Here is a 21,404-nt window from a genome sequence, read left to right as displayed (position 1 = left end):
CTTCTGATAGGCTGGAAGCATGCTTCAGTTGGGATTGGTGCAGTAGGTTTTTTTTAAGCCTTCATGTATACATATGGAGATCACAATTGATAGGGCACACTAACAATATTGATCTTTTTTCAATTATTGAGATGTGTTTCAAAGTGTTGTTGAAATAATCCTTCTCGGTGGCACACTGACCTAAATATAACATGATAATCTATTGGGATGCATACAATTATCATGTTGGGGTCTGACATACCTCCTACCACCCATGTGTGTCAAATATCAGACTCCTGTGCCCATTTATCCAGAAACCTATAAAAGGACATTTTGAACAATACACGATTTCAGTTCATTGTGTTATTTTCACTTCCACAACCACACAAGGTTTGTCTGTGTTTGTGTATTTGATACTTTTCTTCATATATTTTCCAGTTCTGGTCTTTGTTTCTGGTTTAAAAAAATCCCTGTTAAGTAAACCCATGTTTGTTTGCTACTTGGTACCTTCTTTTGTTGATTACCGTACTTGTTTTGAGAAATCTTTGTTTCCAGTTCCTGCCTCCCCCACATTGGTCTATTCTACCCCGATAATTACTCACTTGACGCCACGCTATAACATTTAATCAACTGACCCTATTTGTAACAGCGTTCGTTCCTAATTAGAATATATGTTGATTTTCTATACGAGTAGTAAGCAAAACTTGTTCGTGTTTCTACTCTACCTCTTAATAATGTGCGTGAGACACTGGAGAGCTGATAATTAGTCACTTGATGTCACACTATAACATTCAATTCAATTAGCCACAACACTAATTGTTACTATATTGATTATCTCATCTCATCTCATCAGCCGTACCGCTTATCCTCATTAGGGTCGCGGGGGGGGGGCTGGAGCCCATCCCAGCCATCTCCGGGCAGTGGGCAGGGGACACCCTGAACTGGTTGCCAGCCAATCGCAGGGCACACAGGGACAGACAACTCATTCGCTCATTCACACCTAGGGACAATTTGGACCGGCCAATTCACCTGAAATGCATGTTTTTGGAACGTGGGAGGAAACCGGAGTGCCCGGAGGAAACCCACGCAAGCACGGGGAGAACATACAAACTCCGCACAGGAAGTATGGAGCTGGATTTGAACCCACGACAGGTTCCCATGACATGAACTGTGCCGCACAAGCTAACCACTGCGCCGCCGTGCTGCTATATTGATTATATATATATGTACATATATATATATATATATATATATATATATATATATATATATATATATATATATATATATATATATATATATATATATATATATATATATATATATATATATATATATATATATATATATATATATATATATATATATATATGTTACTTTTTCTTAACAGAAGTAGGAGCACAACTTAGTCGTGTCTTCTCTCTACATCTGTGATATGTGCGTGAGTCACCGGGAGCTCGGACAAAATAAGGCGCAGAACTCGAGATATTGAGATTGGATGGAACTTTTGAACTTTAGACAGTACATTGAGTTTTTTTTTTATTATTATTGGGCCACATTCCTGCGTTCGTATGTGCGTAAAAGCCAGGATCATGAAAATCGATAGCTAATTAATGAAGACTGACAGCACCCTGCAAACAGTCTGCAAACAAATGTCTCAATTGTGACACAATATCTTACTTTTCTGCACTAGGCAGACATAAAATAGAACTTAAACAAATACCAAAATAAAAATAAAATTGAATAAAAAAAAACAAGGTGGAGATGTCAAGGTGAACATGAAATCAACGTATTATGCTAAACATGATTACATATATGATTATTTCTCTTGTGTGATGATGAAATGTGATTTTATATATACCTGTATATTAGGAGCTTATACGACCAATATTTTTTTATCTCATGTATTCTTTTACCTTACCACACAAAAATGTTCCACTTCCACCAAAAACTACACAGCAGAAGTTTTAGTCACGTAAGTAAGCTCAATCACTGTATAAATTTGGATTAGCGCCCATTAAGCCAGTTACATACACAAAATAATGATGGCTTCGGTGGATAATATAAACAATAAGAAAAACTTTATTAGAGTCATTTTACGGCTGTCAGAAAAAGTTTGGCTGTGTTTTTCAGCAATTTGCAGCAGATGCTGCAGATCAGTTTCATCTTTTGTGATATGACCACAGTATTCCTGAATCAGCGGCACACCTCGTTCTGCAAGATATTTGACCACACTGACTGCCTGAACAGTTTCCAAAGCTTGTTTGAAGTCATCACTTGATTAGCATGAACAACCTCAAACAAGTCATCAAATTCTTCTTTGAACTCATTTTCCTTGTCTTTTTGCGTTGCTGTTTGTCGTCCTTTGTTCATTTTTAGCAAACACCATGCTTGAAAATGTTTTTCAAGTTTAGTCTGTCAATTTTGGGGATCTCGAATTGGAATTCTTAGTTTATTCCAAAATGATGATATTTCTTTCACTGTCATTGCGGAAGATGCTCTGATGTGGTTGCAATTCCAAGTTTTGATAAAGAAAGAGTTAGTTCAGACTCATAAGTACCAAGCAGATACACTTCTTTTTTTCTAGTTGAAACCATGTTGTTCATGTTTTTTTTTTGGTTTGAACAATTTTATTGACACTTTTAACCGTATTTTCCGCACTATAAGGCGCACCTAAAAGTCTTAATTTTTTTTCCAAAAGCTGACCATACGGCATACGCCTTATAATACAGTGCGCCTTATTTATGGATCAATATTAAATCGCAAAGTCTTCCAACTAACTTGCAGCCGCCGACTAGATTTTCCCCCGAACGCCAAGTAGTCCGCGGTGTATGCTGGGATTTATTTACCGGCGTTTCATTGGCTAACCAATGTGTCAATCATCATTTGAATCGATCACTATTGGCTAAAGTTATTCGGAGGTCAAGGGGCGGATCCTTTTTATCATTTACAGGCTGGCATTGGCTGAAGCGGCAAAACAAAGCCTGCAATTGGCCGAAAAAGATAAATGCGTATAGCACATGGTTGACGGCATACAGAAAGCATTTTTTTACTATTCTGTATTTGTAAATATTTTATTCTCCTGGATTTACTAAACTCACGGATATAAGAGGACCATGGCTGCACATTATTATTGAACACAACGACTTCGGTGAGCTACTTCGGCTATATATTTTCCCTGTATCTTGTTTCAGACTGAACTCGATGTTTCTGTGATAAGCGGTGCAGATTATGGATGGAATGGAGTGTCTTTTTTTAAATTAAACTCAATTCCAAGTGTTTATTGTCATATGCACAGTAAAGTTGCGAGCGAAAAAGAAAATAGAAACTAATTAATGGTTGGCATTTCTTGAATCCCAAGACTTTAACCTTCCGAATGATGGAACGATGCATTTGAGTGACATCGTACGGACACCGCATCCGCACGTGTTCTCGACACGTATTTGCGTCTTTTCAAGCTTTGGGAACGTTAAGGCGGTAATAAGTTTGACTGAACTATCTGACTGTTTTGTCGACGTTCCCATTGTAATCCGGTGTGTCTTATGTATGTCAAATATAGGACCAAAAACTATTTTTTCGGGGTGCGCCCTATAACCCGGTGCGCCTTATAGTGCGGAAAATACGGTAAACACATTCACAATTTCATTATATCATAGTCTAACAATATGAGGTTTGAACAATTTTTATCAACACTTTTAACAGCAATTAAACACATTCACAATTTCACCATATCATATTCTAACAAGGTTTCTGGAGGTAAAGTGAAAGTGTGACATTCTGCCTTTGTTGTTCATGGGAAGGGGGGGGGGGGATTTTGGATGTATATAATATATCTCATACATAATGACAAGTGCTCATAACAATATCTTGTCATTGTATTCACTACTGACAAATGAAGTTATAATTGACCAGTCACTCCAACACTACTTTTTGGAGAAACCTTTGCCCAAACTATGTAATGTAATGTAAACTTTCTGCTGATAGGATTATTATAAATTTATTTTGCATTTGTTACAAATATTTAACATTACAGTTGGGTAAAATATTTTCGTTGTATTAGAGCAGGGGTGGCAAACAAGTTTGACACAAAGAGCCGAAATTTTTAACTGCGAATCAAAGAGCTACAAAACGCACTGACCTTCCATGACAGACAGACACACACAAACACACACAATTAAAAACATATTATTCCCCATAACACACTCCTCTCCTTACTATACAAGTATTGTTCTTGTGTTGATTTCAAGGAAAGTGTACACCCTCAATACACACAAAAAAACTAAACATGAAACAAGGCAAAGAGCCACAGTATATAGAAAATATGATGAGATAAAGAGCCGCATTCTTATTGGCCAAGAGCCGCATGCGGTTCTGGAGCCACGTGTTGGCCAACCCTGTATTAAAGAGTCTTATCATCTTGTGATGTTCCGTTTTTGCGGGTATTTTTTTTTTTACAATTGTGTCCCCTTGAAGTGTCTGTTACCCCTCCTCAAATTTTGTGACTGAACTTTTTGTCATAAAGAAGGGGATGCTGTTGGGGTTCGGGTCAAATGGGGATCAGGACTTTAGCTTCATGAGCTGAAATTGATGTATCTGGTCTCTTATTGTGTGTTTTATTCAGGGATGCCAAATTACAGATAAGATTCATTTGCAAAATTGTATTTTAAAACCAACAGTGATGATCTAGTTCAGTGATTTTCAACCACTATGCCGCGACACTCTAGTGTGGCGTGAGAGATCGACAGGTGTAACGTGAGAAATTATTCAATGTAATTGTAATTAAACATACTGTTCAGTGTCATCTTATAACATTTTTGGTCAGTGGTGTGCCGCAAATTTTTTCCAATGTAAAAAGGATGCCCTGGCTCCAAAAAGGTTGAAAAACACTTGTCAAGTCAACTAATGTTTGTTCTTTTAAATTCTCTTCAACTTAAGTCAGCAGGTACTTTCTTTAAAGCAGTGCCTCTCAATTATTTTCTGTCAACCTCCTCAAAAGAAGAAGTCCTCTACGCTTTACGGCATGTTTTGAAAAAAATAAAATAAAAATAAAATAATAATAATAATAATTTAAAAAAAATAAAATAAAAACACAAGCGTCTTATCCGCCTGATTGGGTTGTAATGTTTTTAGGTGACAGCCTAATTTATTTGGCTTCGTACCATCAGCTGCCAACATTTTTAACATAGCAACCAGTCTTTGGTCGTCTCTCTCTGTGGTTGCAGTGAAGTGCTACGTATGGTTCGAAAAACTTCCTCGTTAGCTTTCGGGAGGAGACTTTTATTTTTTGTCTCTTTACCTGTCTCTCTTCGCCTGTTTTTGCATTCGTATTACATATTTTTTTCATCGGGGCACTTTAGGGTCTGATCCACTTTATTGTTTACATTTCTTACCCATTTCTTGCTTATACTCTGTTTACTACATTGTGTGGAGGCTAAATATAAACAAGGCACTCTGCTAATGACGAGGCCATTGTGCTCTAGTGTAGTGGATGGGCGATTGCACTTCATTCTGGGAAAGTAAAAAAAAAAGCTCCCCAAAGTCAAATGCGCCTGCTCCCCTCCTTGTTGAAGCCTCGTGTCCAGCCATGGGGACCCCGCCCCACTCTTTGAGAACTACTGGTCTCAAGAAATTCATGCTTCCGTCAAAAATCTCAGTTACGTCTCGCTTAGGGCCCAGCTGGCCAAAAGGAACCAGAGTAGCGTTGGAGTGCAAGCTGAAGCCCCAGCTTTTGTTCTTGTCCCAGGTCAGCAGTTCGTCATCGGCCAAGCCGGTCTGTTGCACGGCTCTCCAGTGCTCAGGCCCTTTTATATAATAGATGCAACCCCCTTTGCCTCACTTCGCTCCCCTGAAATTTCGATACCACCTGATGCCGAGAAAAGGTTTTGTTTTGAGCGCAATGCATTATGGGGGGCTTCTGGAATGGGAATTTCACATGGGTGTCTTATTTGTGGGCAACTCAGAGTTATCACATACATAGGAACCAAATGGGGAAAACACTTATTTATTGGATTGGTCATACTGGAAGATAATATATTGTGCTCCCAAAATATACCTTTAAGGACCCAAACATCCTGACTAACATGTAAAAAAACAATGAAAATAATAATAATGAAGAAATCTATATATATGTATTGAACTATTGGCAGATTAAATGTTGCATATTCTAATAATTTTTTTTATAATACAACTTTGATTCATTTTGTATCTTGTAGTAATGCAAGAGATATATCATAGATATTTTAGAACATTTATATTTAATTTTCAAGTGATATGGTACAAGAAGGATTATGCTTCAAAAGAGCAAAATTATCTGCCAAATTGAATAACATTTCTATTATAATTCATATAATAATTTAAATTACTTGAATTAATAATTTTATTTTTGTTGTATATTACATAATATTTGCTATTTCTGTCTGACTGAATACATTCCAAGCTTTTGTTTGTGGTGCAACGTCCATACAGCTACTTGCTTAATCTTAGTATTATTTTATATAGATGGCTGCATCAAGAACATATGTGAATTGTTAATATTAAATAAAAACAAATATAACATTCTATCAACTTAATTCTATTTTGTTGCATGTTATAGATGAAATCTAAAAGTTGGTGTTTCCTTTTACATAAAAAAACAAAAAAAGAAAAGGCTTTGACACCTGTAAATTATTATAATTCGTCCCCTTTTTATATGAATAACCTTAGCGCAGTAAATGACTTTATAGGTTCTTTAATGGGACTTGCACTAAAATTATATGAGGCCACATGGCAGAACATGCGAAGAGCGCCGAAAATTGTCTTTCTGGGTTGTAAAATTTGGCTTTGACTTTTCTTTGAGATTTTTGTTTTCTCTAGGTGACATATAGATGAAATCATCAAAATATATCTAATATTTAGAATAAGGAAAAATAGTTGCTGGATTTAATGCTTTACTCCCAGATAGTTCTGTTCTTGGGCTCTGACCAGCATTGTTCAGAAGAACTCATTGCTGCCAGAAACAGTCCTAATGCAGTGTTCATTTTACCTGTGAAAAGTGATGGGTCCCGGGGACTCACATGCTCAAAAATCTTTGGGTCCCAACAGAGATCTATGGGTCCCCAAAATTTAGTGTTATCGAGGTTGACATTGTAAATCCGCGACAAATATATAGTGTAAATCTATATATTCATTCAGTTTTAATCATCACAGTTATTGGTAATACAATTCAGTTATCACTTCAAGATTTTTCAGTTCACAACAATATTGCACATTATTCAAAATAATATTGCTGAAATAATTATATTAATCTATATTTTCATTCAATTTTAATCATCACAGTTAATTGATAATACAAAGCAGTTATCACTTCAGATTTTTCACTTCACAAAATTATTGTACATTATACAAAATAATATTACTGAAATATTAGTCTATATATTCTTGCAGTTTTAATCATCACAGTTAATTGGTAATACAAAGCAAGTTATCACTTCAGATTTTCCAATTCATATATTCTTCGTGGATTGCTGTCCCGCCACAGTTGTAACGCCGTCTCAAGGTTCAATCCATTATCATCCTCCTCATTGCGTAACCAGGAATATAATTGGGTACATTTTGGCAGAAAAGTCCTTGCTAGGAGTATTCTTTTGTTTGTTTTCTTTCGTTGTATCGTTGGCTTCAACACACGTGTTTTCCTTGCTTTCGCGATCTTCCGAAGAATTTCTCCGCCGTTTTTTCGTGCTGGAATTATTGCCGTTGTTATCACTTTCTGCATTAAGTTTCGACTTATTACTGACACTGAAAAAATTACCAATTTTGTGTTGATTTTCACGTAATACTATTTTTTTTCGGAGGCATACTTAGCATTCACCTTCCCTCGACAACAACCACCACAACAATGACGTAATCTCGAAACAACGAGATCTCGTTTGCCGAGATCGGCGTGCAGACGAAAACTCGAACCGCGAGACCAAAACAACAATGGCGGATCTGCCTGACGAAAAATTTGGAGTGCAGTAAATCTTTGTTTAAAAAAAATGTAATCTGGTAAAAATGACAATTTTGTGTCAAAAAAGTTGCGTCCCGGAGACGCACGGTGACTTGACACTTTATGCGTGCCCAGCAAAAATGATGCGTCTAGGACGCAGGGACGCGGGCAAATGAGAACACTGCTAATGCCATGATGCAGGAATACCTACATAGATTAAATAGGATGGATAAGGATGGGGAGTCCCCCCTCCCTGTAGCTGTTTTTTTAGAGTTTGATTTAGGTGTGTGAATTCATTTATATATATATATATATATATATATATATATATATATATAATGTAAAGAAATACTGCCTCAGTCCTTTTGACTCCTAGCACCACTTTCGCCCCTCCTCCCTTCACTTTTGCTCAGCTAGTGTCACTTGCGGCATAGCGGAGGAGTCTGTGGAGGCTCTGGTGTATTACGGTGACAGTATGTTATTATGGAAGCCTTTGAGTGCCATTATTCAATAATAAAAGGAACATTCAATTAATACTGAAGTCCTCAAAACAAACATTCAATCAATAAAAATGGCCTTAAAAAAGCATTTAATTAATAAAAAGGGCCTTAAAACAAACATTCGATTGATAAAAATTGCAGTCTTTAGCATGTTATCATTAAAATTATTATCACAATTGAATTTTACATATTATATGACTTTAAGTAAAACTAAAAAATGTTTTTTTTTTTTTTACCATCAAGGCACAAGAAAAAAGAGCCAAAACCCTGAACCTAAAGCCGCCCCTGGCTACTACCTTTGAGAAAATCAAAATAATTTTAATGGGGAACTTAAAACGTTTTTAATGCTCAGTGTAGTAGCTAATTTGTGAGCAAGAACTAACAATTATTTCAAACAACTTATAAGGGGAAAATATATTTTTGCAGCAAATAGTATGAATCATAAAATAAAAAAAATAAAAACACTCAACATACATATTGTAAGTGTGCTGTTGGTGTTTTAAGACCGGTCAATTATGGTAGATAATAACCAATAATCAAGTAAAAAAGGCAGTTTTTGCAACTATCCTGTTGTATGACATTTGAGATGTTCAGTTTGCCCTTCTACACTCCGTGGGTCCCTCACTATCTGACTTCATTAATCTTGGTTAATCTTTTCATTTTGTCGGTTGCTGTTGTCTCACGGCCATCAGTCTCCAGCCGACCTGGCCTGCATTTTCCGCTAATCCTAATCCACCTGGATGCCACCCAGACTGTGTTAGTTTGCAAAGGTGGACTGCACCAGATGGGTTGATGTCTGCTCTAGACTCTAACAGAAATGTTTTTGGTTACTTGCAGTCTTCGTTTGAACATTTATGATAAAAATCACTTCCACTCTATTTTCCCTAACCTGGAAAAAACAAGACCTCTAGGCGGTCAAGATACACGGGGATTAGTGGGCCTCCCAGATGATCGGCAAAGACCACGGAGTTCAGGTCGTACGTAGAACGGGTGGTCCAGTCCAGTGCAACCAACTAAGCCAATTTCCTCTGTAAGGCGTTTTTGATTGGACACTTAAAAAGAACAGGATTACCTTGACTGGGGCAGTTCCTTAGAAAGATTCCCGTACATCTGCTGGCTTGGAACGCACATGAAAAGGACATGCGTGTGCATCAAGGCCCTGCCTGCAGCAGTATCGGAGTCATTACACATGAATGTTTAGAAAAGGGTCAAATTATATGAGTTTATCACTGACTTTTTTCGATAGTCCAGAGAAGGGTGCGGCAGTAGCTCAGGAGGCAAAGCAGTCGTCCTGGGGCTGAGAGGTCACAGGTTTAATTATTCTCAGTTACATGTCAAAGTGTCCTTGGGCCAGGCATTGGACCCCTAATCCCCTCTCTGGGTATTGATGTGTGAAGTACTTTGTCAAACACTTTGGCGGTCTTTAGTGATTGTTTAAAAGTGCTATACAAATACAAATGCAGTCCAAGTTACCATGTATCTATCTACCTTGGTCACTTCCTTCAAAAGGGGTGACCAAATTATACCAGTGTTTTTCAACCTTTTTTGAGCCAAGTTTTTTTCATTGAAGAAAATCCTGCAAAACTTCCACAGCTGAAAACGTGAAAAAAAGCCTATATTATCAATACTATGTGTTTTTTAACATCGAAAAATTACATCATATTATAATGTCTTTAATAGGCTACCTGCGGCCGTTTATTGTATGGAAGAGTACTACATGAGTATTCTGCCAGGCGCTAGACCACGATTTTCATACCCGTATTGCAATGTCAAGAAATATTTTCCTTTTTAAAAGGAAAGCGCATTTCTGTGCTAGTTTTCATTTTTTTTGGTGACAACTTTATTACAGTGACAATCAAACCAACCTTGAGAATACATCATTATTGACTGAGAGTACACGACTGTAACTAAATAACACCTATGCATCAACAAATGAAAAGAGAATTGCAGTTGAATAGATAGTCTTTATTATCATTATACAAAAGTATTTCAAAATTTGAGGGCTTCTCTTTACAGAGCAAGAAAGCGATTTAGAGAGCGTCTGGCTAGCTACTTGCTAGTATCGGGTGACTGCGACTTCAACCAGGTATCTGCGATGATTTAAATACAAGAGTCTCAAATGTAGCGCTTTCCCACTAGTTGTAGCTCCAGGTCGTCTGTTTCACGGGTAATAGATCTGGTGTTGGTGAAATACAGCCTCCGCAAGGGTGTCTAAAGAGAATGTTGTTAACCGACCCGTAGACCAGACATTTCTCTCCTGATGCCGCCTTAGTCGATTCCCAGATGTGACAACAATCCATGGAGCACCTGCTGGAAATCACCATTTCTTGTGCTCTTCTGACTTTCCTCAGAGTTCGGTTTGTTTTAAGAGGCAATGGGGAACAGCGCTCGCTGTTTGACTGCCAACATACACTAGCCTATCACATTGGTCAACACACTGCTTGTAAACTTTGCCTCGCCTTTACTGGCAACTTTCTGTTACTAATTAGCGCAAAGGGCTGATATGCATTTCTAAAATCACAACTTGTAATATTATTACTATGTTGTTACTATGTTATTACTGGGTTAATTATTGGAAATAGGGTTAAATATATTCAGTCAACCACAAAAAATGTAATTGACTGGAAAATCACAATGATCCAGCACTGGTGAGTTGCTGAACTTGTATTCAAAACTGAGCTGATGCAATTCCAGAGACAAAAAACATTTCCTTCTACTTTTAAAAGACTCCTGTTTTGGTTGTTTTGAGAAGATAGGATTCTGGACATTGTTTCTCTATTTTTTTGTCATTTTTGTTTTTTGTATATTAAATTTAAGCTAAACATTTGTAATTAGCCTTCTGTAGGGAACTCCCTTTTACCGTGGACAAATATGTTGTTCTTAAAGCAGACAATTTAGGTAATTTGAGGTAATATTTTTCATCTAGTGTGAAATGCCAAGGTGACTGTTTGAAATGTCTACACACCCCTGTTAGCTTATTTTTTCTCATACTCAGTCCTGATAGATTCTCCTAAAAGATCTCAGGTAAAATACAGTCAATCGCCAGATACAAAATTAATTAGTTTTGGGGTAGGCATCACAAAGTAAAAAATGCCACATGGCGTAGGATAGAAACCTTCACAATCAGCTAATGTGTTACAAATCTCCCCGTAACCCATGTAAAAAAACAAACCAAAACCAAATAGCAGATAGTAGGTACTACTTATTTTTAATTTACATTTATACAAGTTTATACCATTTTATTGGCCTTTGGTGTAACGTGTCTAAAGCTGGTACAGTGGAGTTAATGAGTGGATGCAAAAGGGGGCTGAGACTGCAGAATTGAATTAAAACTGACTCCACTTACGAATATTCACATTTAGGACTTTGCTTTTTTACACTGAAAGGAGAAGCGCTCCGATTTTGTTTTACTTTTGTATAAGGACAAAAAAAACACTCATTTAACTGCTATTATGTGGCGTGTGTTATTATTTGTAGATCTATAATTGTTACTTTGTGTCAGTCGGTAATAACGTCATCTCAAGGTGAGTTTTGCCCTTGGGGGCTGTTATGAAAACGCAATGCTACTTTGCAGATTTTTACTTTTGAGGGTGGTTTTGGTCCCCATAAACCGCGAAAACCGAGGAATCTCTGTATGTATTTGAAATAGAAGGTGTCATTTCCTCACCCAGAGCAAACAAACCGGGGCTCAAGCTCCACATGCGGATGTTGGGCACACGCCTGATTACCCAATACCCTTTTCAATCTCGATATCATTCCTGCCCTGTGTTCGAAATCTAAAGTTGTCCTTTTTGTGCTTCTCCACAGCCGAGAGAACCCCAAACAAGCCATGAGAATCACATCAAGTAAGTGAGTGACGTGAGGCCTGATTCAATCAAGCTGTCCCTGCTGACAAATGCGTTTTGTTGCTAACGCTCGTCCTTTTCTTTGCTGCCACGCAAACAGAAGTGGGATCCGCGAGTTTAGGCGGCCTGACAAAAAGACAAGAAAAGCACGCATATACACGCTTTAATGATGCAACCCGTGTGGATGTTTGTAAATAATGGTGTTAACTGAAGCCCAAAAATCAAAAAAGCGAAGATGAGTCACAGGAATGACGTAAAACAGCTGGAAATAGAGTGGGGATCCAGCACGGAGGTGCAGGCGGGATCTATTTGTGCATCTGCTGGCAATGGTTTGCGTGAAAGGGGGGCAAACTTTTATGATTACGTAGCAATCTCCAGCGGGGGCGCGATCGGCTTAGGCGTGCGCTGATGTAAACTTTCACTTTCCAAACGTGTTTTCAGGTCACGACGGAGAGTATGGTTTGGAAAACCAAGAGGTTCTTTTGACGCCTGAAGATGAAAGCCCTCTCAGGAGAATCCTGCAGGTACGCTCGCCCGCCGACAGGCCTATCGTCACCATCCGGCCATGCAAAGCGCTCAACCACTGCGTGTGACCTTGAGTGTGAGAACATCCACATCTGTGTGGCCATATGCTACACATGCAGTCGAACGTGTCTTAATATATATTGATTAAAGCAGTGTTTCTCAATGTTTTTTTTTTTTATAAACATTGAGAGCAGGGTTTGGGAAACCTTTTTGACCCAAAGAGCCATAATAGCAAAATATTGAAAAACATTTTTTGAGCGAGCCATACCATTTATTTCGAGAAAAATTTGTCAAAATCGCTCAATCCGTTCTCCAGACAAAATGTTAAGTTTTGCTGAAGGAGATGATGGACCCATATGGGGAAGGCAGGAACTGGAAACAGGGATGCTCAAAAGAAGGTTGTTTTTAATAAGAAAGCCAGGATCGTACTAGCAACAAAAAAGTGGGCACAAAGCAACTCACGAAATGTCCCAAAAAGAAACCAGAAACGAAAACCAAACCTGAAAAAATTCAAACTAGAAGCATGAAAACCACAAATAGAATAACACAGGGAACAAAGAAACCAGAAACAAACAAACCAACCTGACATGAAGGTGGTTAGGAATATGACACAAAAAACATGATGACAATGGCAGACTAAATGCAAAATGACACATGTTAAGATCAGAATGTCCTTTTACAGGGTTCTGGATGATTGGGCAACAGGTGTATGATGATCACCACACACCTGTGCCCAGTTCAAACCCCGGTTGGGGCCCTCTGGTTGTAGAAGGTGTGTCAGACCCTAACACAAAAGCTAATTTTTCAGCACATTTTATTTCACCGTGTCATATGGAAAATTTAGGGTCACATAGATCTTATAACACTTGCATTAAATTATTTGATAACATTTATGAAACAATAATAATGCCCAAGCTTGTGCCCCTTATCAACAAATATACCACTTTTACCTTGTCTCACTCCCCAGTTAATCAAGAATCTTGAGGCTCATTCTCTTTGAGGCTCTGTTACCTTCCCTTTTTGCATAAATAATGGTTTCAAAACAATGTGCAAGCAGTTATTGTAAAAACATTTCAACAACAACTGCACGTTCACTGATGTATTTCCATTCAGCGCAGAGGGCGTGTCCCGGAAAGGGTGGAGCATGCTGGGTGTGCAGATATCGGGCCACCACTACCGCTCACTCAATCAATTTGTTCTGTGTGCTTGGACAGGATTATGGGTGTTAAACAGTTCGTTCTGTGGGTTTTTATCATTAAGTGTCTCAACAGTAAACATATTTTATTTAATGAGATTCCACATAAAGGATTCCTTGGCGACGTACAGCCAAATCAGGGTCTGTTGGTGTGACACCTTGACTGTTAACTGTAGTTGAGACTGTGGCTTTTATATACTGGACTGAACAGCTTTTGTTATCAGTGTTGCTTTGGCTATGCACACATCAAACTTGACTTTGACCATATCAGTATTGGAAGGCTAAGCTTTTAATCTAAGTATCTTGAACAGAAATAGTTTGTGGCAACCTTGGTTAAGGAGCTATTATGATAAATAATCACAGTAACCAATTTTGCGTGGAGATGACGATTAACCTTGCACTACAACAAGTATATGTACATGAGAAATTTGACAACTGAAATCGCTCTAATCTTTTTTTTTACCATATTTCGCTATATTATTTTTACTTCTCTTTCTAGCTTTACAATTAACTTAACTTTTAATTATGTTTAACAATTGAAAAACAAAACATCCATCCATCCATCCATCCATCCATCCATCCATCCATCCATCCATCCATCCATCCATCCATCCATTGTCTTCCGCTTATCCGAGGTCAGGTCGCGGGGGCAGCGGCCTTAAAAGGGAAGCCCAGTCCCTATCACCAGCCACCTCCTCCAGCTCATCTGACAAGACCCCGAGGTGTTCCCAAGCCAGCTGAGAGACATAGGCCCAATCCCATTTCTCTCACTCGGCCCTGAGGACCCTCCAGTGAGGTCCCTCGATAGAGGAGTGCCCTCCGCCGGTGGAGTGCAAAGTGGAGATGGTTTGGACAAGACTTGCAAGGTTCCACCCCTGTCCAGGAGATGGCGGTAATATTAATTGGCTGTAGACCTCAGTGACGTATTGGTCTACGTCACATGTAAACAACTCGAGTCTCAACCTGTAGTGTGTCAGTTGGAGAGTTCGTGCAACGTTAAAAATGCCCGCTACTGCTGTGTTATTACCGATTGCCTGAAAGCTCTTCATCTTTTCCGTGTCTCCAATCAACGGAGGAGAAATGTGCTATACTGAAGACAGCTTCGGCGCTATGTAGTGCTGATTCATCTTTACAAGGTACGTACACTCATTAAAAAAAATGACCCGTTCGGTCATATACAGTAAGAGTTAACATACAATGCACGTTCACATAATACCCTAGTTTGTGTAGACATAAATGGCAATCTACTTATTAGTATCTTAATGCCATTTTATGACATATTGTAGGGGTCTTGAATCTGTGACATGACGAAACGTAAACAAACACAAGAACAGTCCACCTGACCCTTTAGCTGGCATAATATCGTCACCAAACTTCCCTGTACGACCCAAAAACCTTAGTTCATAAGGAATTTAATTCAAAAGAGTTGTCATTGAATATAAAAAGGTCATTTCAACATTTTTTCATGATGCTTACATCACAGTTAAAGCGGTCTTTTTCTTTTCTATGCCCACATTTATGTCTAAATTGATTTGTTATCTATTGTGTTCCAGAGTGGCTGTCCCATAAGCGTGGACAGGTTGGACAGGAATGTTCCCATCCTGTGCTTATGGTTGGATGTGGAGTCAGAACTCATTCAGGACTTAAGGTTGAGCAAGAAGGTTATGTGGGCCCTGCAGGAGCTGCTAAAGAGGGAACAGGGCCATGGCTGGAGGTCTTGATCTACGTGTACTGGCTGGTCCACGCTCTGTCCTACCGTGTGGTGTCACGGGTCTTCAGGGTTCCCAGGTCCACCGTACAAAGAATTGTCCACAGTTAATATGGAATAAATTGCCCAAAAGCCATATTTTAGGCTCTGGAAGTCAGACCCACATTTGCATTATGTGCTTTTCTGCATTACTATTCAATAAACATCTTCATTTTGAGTAACACCTTGGTGGTTTATTTCATAATGATGTGAGATACTGTGTGTGAACTATGTGACTGTTGGACAGAAAACAACTACAAATCACTCCAGCTTAAATAATAGTTTACTTTCAGAAAAACAAACTCACATTGGGCCAAAATACATAATAGTAAATAAATAATGTGTCACAAATTTTAACAAAAATATACCAATACTTCCATAAAGCTGGAAACACAAACTGGAACTTCATTGAGTTCTTAATAATAATAAAAAAAAATCCTTTTATAAAACAAAGGGAAACATTGCAGAGATGTCACTGTTCTGGAAATTTGTCAACGAGCTTCCCAAAAAGGACGGGAACCGCTCAGTTTTGGCCACAGTTTCTTCGAGCCTTTTCCTCGCTCCGGCAGACTCCGCTTTCAAAAAGTCAAGGAGTGTATCGTGCTTCCTTTTTTTTCTGGGTGATTTGGGGTTTGGCGCCCGATTAGAAGGTGCCAACGACGTGCCCGGTGGTGTGGATGGCGTGGTAGCTGTGATGGTGACCAGCTCTTCCACGGGACGTTCTACAGTGGCCTTTAGGTTGGGTGGAAAAAACAAGAATTACTTAATGCTGATGTATTGTACAAAACAACTGTGTATAGGATGCTCAACAAGTTGATATGAGACAGGAAATTATAGAATGTGTTCTGGATAATTATTTGATAGTGAATAGATACAAAAAAATGACATGTTATTCTTATGGCTGTAAGAGCCTTCTATTGGCCAGCATCACATATGCTTTAGAATTGTCTCCACATTTGGACAACATTTTGAGAAGGTAATTAGTTTACTTAATATGTGTTTACAGAGAAGGCAGTGAACTATGTGATAGTAATTTGTTTCAACTGTATTTCCACGTGAAATTCGGAGACATTACTCATAATGCATGATGAAAACTAATGCATTCTGATCTCACATGAAAGAATCATATTGTAAATAAAACACGACACCCGAAATTGTGTGCAGTAAACAAGGGCTTATGTCCAGAACGGTATTCTGACTATGCTCCATGTACATGTAAAAGCACGACTCGTTTAAGATACAAACAGGGATGGGCTGAACCGTGATTTTCTGCAGTTATCCTACTTTAGAGTTTGTAGCGTGAAGATTATTTTTTGGCAGCTCCCTTGGTAGATTTGTGCACTTCGTAAAGTAGCGATTTTGCAATGTTCATGTTTTAACGCGAAAATACGATTTTCTATTGCATTTACGTCCAACTAAGATATCTCAATACATTTTGTTGCAAATACATGCGTGGTTGTGGAAAACTACTTACATTTGTGCGGTTCCTTTCCGGGCATGTTTGTTGATATTGAGAATTCGCAAAGCCTTCTGGGTAGTCACTTCGCCGCCAAGTGAGGTAGGGAGCCCCCTCGGTCTTGAAGTGGTTACGACATGGTTTGAGGTCACTTCTGCCTCGGACTTGAGAGTATCGGGACACACTCCATTTTCACGTGAACGCGCAAACCGAGTGACTAGGGCACATAGCGAGTGAAAGTGCGAAGAATGGGACTCGGCCATAGTCTCTCCAACGTGTCCTGGGTCGCCCCCGGGGCCTCCTGCCGGTGGGACATGCCCGGAACACCTCCCGAGGGAGGCGTCCACCCTTTTCCGACTGAGTACCATGGCCTCGGACTTGGAGGTGCTGATCCTCATCCGCTTCACACTCGGCTGCGAATCGCTCCAGCGAGAGCTGAAGATCACGGCCTGAGGAAGCCAACAGCACCACGTCATCTGCAAAAAGCAGTGACGCAATGCTGAGGCCCCCAAACCGGACTCCATCCCCACCAAGGCTGCGCTTAGAAATTCTGTCCATAAAAGTTATGAACAGAATCGACGACAAAGGGCAGCCCTGGCGGAGCCCAACCCTCACCGGGAACGAATCCGACTTACTGCCGGCAATGCGGACCAGACTCTGGCACCGGGCATACAGGGACCGCACAGCCCGGATAAGACTGTGCGGTACCCCATACTCCCGAAGGACCCCCCACAGGGCCTCCCGAGGAACACGGTCGAATGCCTTCTCCAAGTCCACAAAACACATGTAGACCGGACAGGCAAACTCCCATGCACCCTCAAAGACCCTGCAGAGTGTATAGAGCTGGTCCAGTGTTCCACGGCCAGGACTAAAACCACACGGTTCCTCCTGAATCCGAGATTCGACTTCCTGGGGGACCCTCCCCTCCAGTACCCCTGAATAGACCTTACCAGGGAGGCTGAGAAGTGTGATTCCCCTGTAGTTGGAACACACTCTCCGGTTCCCCTTCTTAAAGACGGGAACCACCACCCCAGTCTGCCAGTCCAGAGGCACTGTCCCCGATGTCCACGCGATGTTGCAGAGGCGTGTCAACCATGACACGCCCACAACATCCAGAGCCTTAATGAACTCCAGGCGGATCTCATAGACCCCTGGGGCCCTGCCACCGAGGAGCTTTTTGACCACCACGGTGACTTCAACCCCAGAGATGCGAAAGCCCAACTCAGAGTCCTCCGGCCCTGCTTCCCCAGATGAAGACATGTCGGTGGGATTGCGGAGGTCTTTAAAGTACTCCGCCCACCGATTCACAACGTCCCGGGTCAAGGTCAGCAGCGCCCCATCGGCACTATACACAGTGTCGATGGCACATCGCTTCCCCCCCCTAAGAGTCCAACCCCTCTTGAGAGGACTGGTACCAGAGCCCAAGCCATGCGTTTAGGTGAGTCCGACTATATCTAATCGGAATTTCTCAACCTCACGCACCAACTCGGGCTCCTTCCCTGCCAGAGAGGTAACGTTCCATGTCCCAAAAGCCAGTTTCTGTAGCCAGGGATCGTCGCTCCCTTGGCCGCTTCCCAGCTCTCTGCGCACCTGACCCCTTTGGCCCCTCCTACAGGTGGTGAGCCCATGGGAAGAGGGTCCCACGTCGTCCCTACGGGCTGTGCCCGGCCGGCCCCCGTGGGTAAGGGTCTGGCCACCAGGCGCTCGCCAGCGGACCCCACCTCCAGGCCTGGCTCCAGAAGGGGGCACCGGTAACCCGCATCCGGGCGAGGAAAATTGAGGACCATTGTTTTTGCCCGTCATAAGGGGTCATCTGATCTGCATTTTTGTCTGGCCACTCACCTAGAACCTGTTTCCCATGGGTGACATGACACTTGAAAAATAAAAATGAGCAAAAGCATTTGCCAGTGATACACATTTTTTAAACAAAAATTTGAATTTCTAATTCTATTAAATCAGACAAACAAAAGGACTACAATTGAGTGAGTGTTGAAAAATTGTCGAATATTATTATTCATACACTGAAAATATACATTAAATATATATAACAGATAAAACAGGCATCCGATTTAAGGCCTGCTTGACCCCCTGCACTTACAACCATGGCCAGCAGATGCCCATTTTCTCCAACGATGCGCCTTTTCCAGCACATGCTTATTGGAAAAAGTATATCTGGCAACACAGCATGTAGCAGCCAGGCTTCACATTCGACAATTTTAGCTACTAGCCGGCACAGAAATCTAGCACTTCACTCAATAACTATATACAGTCTCTGCAGCTGATTTTAGCAGATTTAGGACTGAAAAAAAGGACTATTTCTGTTTTGTTTTATAATTAATTTTTTGCATGAATAGAAAAAGTGAAAAATGACCAAAAACATGTCCAAAAAGGGTATTTTTGAAGCGACATCATATATCTACAGAATATGTGTTTTTCATTAGTGCTAGGTAAAACAAGCAAAATTATTTACCTTTATTTCCTCCTAAGCATTAATTGCAAAAATCGTCAGAATAGTAATATGCTCCCTCCCACTGCTAAGGAAGAAGAATGCAGTCACTCTGATGATCATTGGAACACAGCACGGACATGTGGCACACTTTATGGCAAATAATTATCAGTTAACTGCAATCAATTTGAGGAAATTATCCGGAAGCACACCAGACGAGGTATGATAGCACACAATGGATTAAAACAATTAGCTTTTTCTTTCGAATGTTGCTTTCTTAAATGTAGCAATCCTGAGCATAGAAACGCAATATGGAAAGAACAACTAGACTTCAGTCACTGAGAGCAAATGTCTTATAAAACATTTGCTGGATTAGCACAAAAGCCTTCCGATGCCATGTCGAGTTCAGAGCAAAGAGATTAAAAAAAATGGAGCGGCTACTGGTCTATAGGCTGCTCCACTGTGCATCTAGTTCTGCTCATCTTCTCATGACAACTTGGATTAATTTATACACAAATTGAAAGTTGTTCTTAGACTGCAAAAAATACATAATAAAATAACAAGAATAAAATAAAAGACAAACTGACGAATGATGTTTTCAATTTACTTATCGTTTTCTTTGACTATAAAGTATTTTAACTTGTACAGACATGATAATGCTCTAAAAGAGAGAAGTCCTCTAATACTGCAGTGGTTAGCGCATGTGCGGCACAGTTCTGAGGTCATGAGATCGAACCTTCCTGTGTGGAGTTTGCATGTTCTCCCCGTGCTTGCGTGGGTTTACTCCGGGCACTCCGGTTTCCTCCCACATTCCAAAAACATGCATGTCAGGTTAATTGGCCGGTCAAATCATGTTAAGTCATGTTTATTTGTATAGCCCTTAATCACAAAGAGTCTCAAAGGGCTGCACAGATCAAAGACTATTGCAAACTATTATTACAGACTAAACATGCATTTCAGGTGAATTGGTCGGTCCAAATTGTCCCTAGGTGTAAATGAGCGAGTGAGTTGTCTGTCCCCGTGTGCCCTGCGATTGGCTGGCAACCAGTTCAGGGTGTCCCCTGCCCACTGCCCGATGATTGCTGGGATGGGCTCCAGCACCCCCGCGACCCTACTGAAGATAAGCGGTGTAGCTAATGAGATGAGATGAGATTATGACACCATCCCCCCATCTAAAACCTACATGAGGGCAAATAATACACATATTATCAACGTAAAATATAGCCCTAGTTGTGAATGAGCGAGTGAGTTGTCTGTCTCTGTGTGGGATGGGCTCAAGCACCCCGCGACCCCACTGAGGAAAAGCGATGCAGATAATGGATGGATGGTTTTTGTGTTTTACTAATATTTTCTTTAAAAATATTACAATTTTTAAGTTTTTTTTTTTTTTACTCAAGCAGAACAAGTGAAAGGATCTGCTATATGCCATGTTAAATATTGTTGCTTATTTTTGGTTCATATTTTTCTTAACCTTATTATTATTATTATTTTACCTCCAATAGATATTAAAACATGAGCATACATCATAAAAGATAAATAATTTCGTCCCATTGGAGGAAGATTTTGTCACGGTTGCCATGGCGCCCAATTGGCCCTGCCTGTGTGGCGCCAGCTGCGGCTCGTTGACAGATTGGCTTTCCTTCTATTTAAGCTCAGTGCTCTCACTCACCTTTTGTCAGTCCGTCAACGAACCTCTGCCCTGCAAGACGTGGGTTTTGACTCGTTCCTGTTTCCTGTTGGTATTTCCT

At 40.1% G+C, this 21,404-nt stretch overlaps 1 protein-coding gene and 2 long non-coding RNA genes across 4 annotated transcripts in view; 2 read left to right on the top strand and 1 right to left on the bottom strand.

The window, feature by feature from the left end:
* atp6ap1lb (ATPase H+ transporting accessory protein 1 like b) overlaps positions 1-21,404 on the top strand; it is a 35,020-nt gene that overhangs the window by 5,792 nt on the left and 7,824 nt on the right. The window contains exons 2-3 of the mRNA XM_088332914.1: positions 12,250-12,287; positions 12,729-12,811. Coding sequence (XP_088189040.1) covers positions 12,250-12,287; positions 12,729-12,811 — 121 coding nt within the window. The remainder of the gene's footprint in view (positions 1-12,249; positions 12,288-12,728; positions 12,812-21,404) is intronic.
* On the top strand, positions 12,837-15,936 carry LOC148370399 (uncharacterized). Of its 2 annotated transcripts, XR_015850122.1 has the most exons (3): positions 14,312-14,899; positions 14,977-15,143; positions 15,561-15,936. It is a non-coding gene; the product is annotated as an uncharacterized LOC148370399 (long non-coding RNA). The 2 variants fall into 2 exon arrangements; XR_015850121.1 differs by having other exon boundaries at positions 12,837-15,143.
* LOC148370398 (uncharacterized) lies at positions 16,020-17,484 on the bottom strand. Its single transcript, XR_015850123.1, has 2 exons — positions 17,229-17,484; positions 16,020-16,486 (listed from the first exon to the last, which is right to left on the bottom strand). It is a non-coding gene; the product is annotated as an uncharacterized LOC148370398 (long non-coding RNA).

Source organism: Urocampus carinirostris, chromosome 3, assembly GCF_059441175.1.
Source record: "Urocampus carinirostris isolate Australia breed hairy pipefish chromosome 3, RoL_Ucar_1.0, whole genome shotgun sequence".
Taxonomy (NCBI): domain Eukaryota; kingdom Metazoa; phylum Chordata; class Actinopteri; order Syngnathiformes; family Syngnathidae; genus Urocampus; species Urocampus carinirostris.
Note: the sequence above shows the minus strand (reverse complement) of the source record. Positions and strands in the feature narration are given on the sequence as shown.